General features: G+C 47.9%; 1 protein-coding gene across 1 annotated transcript; it reads left to right on the top strand.

Moving 5' to 3' along the window:
• The first annotated feature begins 877 nt into the window (after window positions 1-877).
• On the top strand, window positions 878-1,628 carry LOC103634619 (uncharacterized). The gene has a single exon (XM_008657178.3). The coding sequence runs from the start codon at window positions 1,157-1,159 to the stop codon at window positions 1,406-1,408; it is 252 nt and encodes an 83-aa protein (XP_008655400.1). The 5' UTR covers window positions 878-1,156; the 3' UTR covers window positions 1,409-1,628.
• Window positions 1,629-2,002: the final 374 nt, after the last annotated feature.

Below are 2,002 nucleotides of genomic sequence, written 5' to 3' on the forward strand. Positions count from 1 at the left end.
TCGATGATGAGCAGGAATTATCACCTGGGAGCAAGAGAAAGGTTCAAGAAGGAAGCAAAGATGAGCAAGGGGGAAGGAGGAAGGAAAAAACTTGAACTTCTAGTTTTATATCTATGTATGTTGTTTTGTAATAACCATGAACATGGACTGTGAACTGGACTATAAACTTTATAAGGAGCTGGTTGTACTCTTTTCCTTTCTAGGGTTTTCTCACGAGGTGTGAGTTTTTACCTAGGAAGGTTTTTAATGAGGCAACATTGCACTAAGGCCCCAATTAAATTTTATATTACCTATTTATCTTATGTTCTGAGTTCTGTGATGTTCTAAGATTTTCATATGGTTCTTCTGAGATTATGTATACTATTTTGGTATCTTCAAGAGCTGAATTAAGTTGTATTTATGTGTATTTCAATGTACAATCTCTGTGTATTTCTGTGTATAAATGGGAAGTTTCTGTGATGCTACAATTTCTGTGTTTTTTTAGATGGCATGGGCCCGACACGTACTGATGGGCTTACCGTGCTCCAAGCCCGACCCGGCCCATGTAATAGCTGGCGTGCCGAGTCTGAGCTCCTCCTTCAGCCCACGTGACGGTCCGACCCGGCACGAGGGTGTATCCGTGCCGTGCCTGGGCACGTTATAGTTGGGCCGGGCCAATGCGTGTTCGGGCCGGGCTGTCTCGGCACGCATAGTTGGACATGTATAACGTGAGCTGCTAGACGAAACACGTATTTGTTACACATTTTGCGTATCCGCGATCATATGTGAGAGCTGCCGGGGACATTTATCATTTGGGATGGGTCTTGTGCAACATGCATGTGAGTCCTTTCTTCTCTTTCGCAACAAAAAAATAAGAGTTTTTTTTTGTTCCCCAACACAGGCGTAAAATGCCACGAGATTTCAAAACCTATGAACGGGGAAACAAGGAGAGAAAGAGAGAGAGATCGAAGAATTTGGAATTGTCATGTGTGCATGGTTTGGATGTACAAACAGCGCAAAAATTACCATGCGAAGAAAAAAAAAGATACGCCTACTCTCACTCCTGTCCGACCATTCCCGTGCCCTTGAATAGGACCAATTGCCCTTACACATGCACGCAGATCGCCAAGATCACTTGTGTGCTAGACGGAAGGGAACAAACTCGTAGGCCGAGACGATGGCCGCGTCCAGAAGAGCGGCGGCGGCTATGCTGTGCCTGGCCGTGGCGGTTGCCGCGGTCCTGGCGGCGGAGAAGAGCGGGGCGGAAGCGGAACGGCCGGGATGCTTCTGCGACTGCATGAAGAACCGGTGCATGACCCTCGGCGCGAGCGCGGCGGACAAGTTCGACTGCGCGGCCGCCTGCACCGAGGGCTGCGCGCAGATCGGTCAGCCGGGCCAGCCCAGGGCCGACGACTTCTGCGGTTTCTGAGCCGCACGCTCTCTCGGGCTTTGCAGATTATAGCAGGCCGGCGTAGGCTCGATCTATCCGGTGACCGGACGGCCCAGTTGGATGCCGCCACGACCACGGTCCACGACATTCATGCATCGTATGTGCATGCATGTCCCATAGCAAGAGTCTAAATAAAGCTGGTTGTTATTATTTCGTGTTACTCCTATGTCCGATAGCATATACTACAGGATTGGATTCTTGTCTCACGCACACACATACTGAACACAAAGCCCATACTAGATTCGGATCTTGCCTTTCACGACTAGATTAGTAGCTATGGGTCGATTTAATTAGGAGAGCTCCAAAACTTTATAGAACTAGATTTTAGAACAACTTGAACTTCGAGAGCTGCGCCATGAATGTTTTGAGTCTAGGAAGTAGGAACAGTATTTTTGGGAGTTGCGCTATGGATGTTTTTTTTTGTTGTTGTTTACAGACAGTGAGCCTGATTGTACCACTGATTGAGTCTAGGAACAATATTTTAATTTGGGAGTTACTTGTACCTGTAAAATTGTACCCCTCGACCCTCGTTGAGTTACCCCACTTTGTATCCGGCGCTTGCACCCTGCACCC

This window comes from Zea mays, chromosome 1, assembly GCF_902167145.1.
Source record: "Zea mays cultivar B73 chromosome 1, Zm-B73-REFERENCE-NAM-5.0, whole genome shotgun sequence".
Taxonomy (NCBI): domain Eukaryota; kingdom Viridiplantae; phylum Streptophyta; class Magnoliopsida; order Poales; family Poaceae; genus Zea; species Zea mays.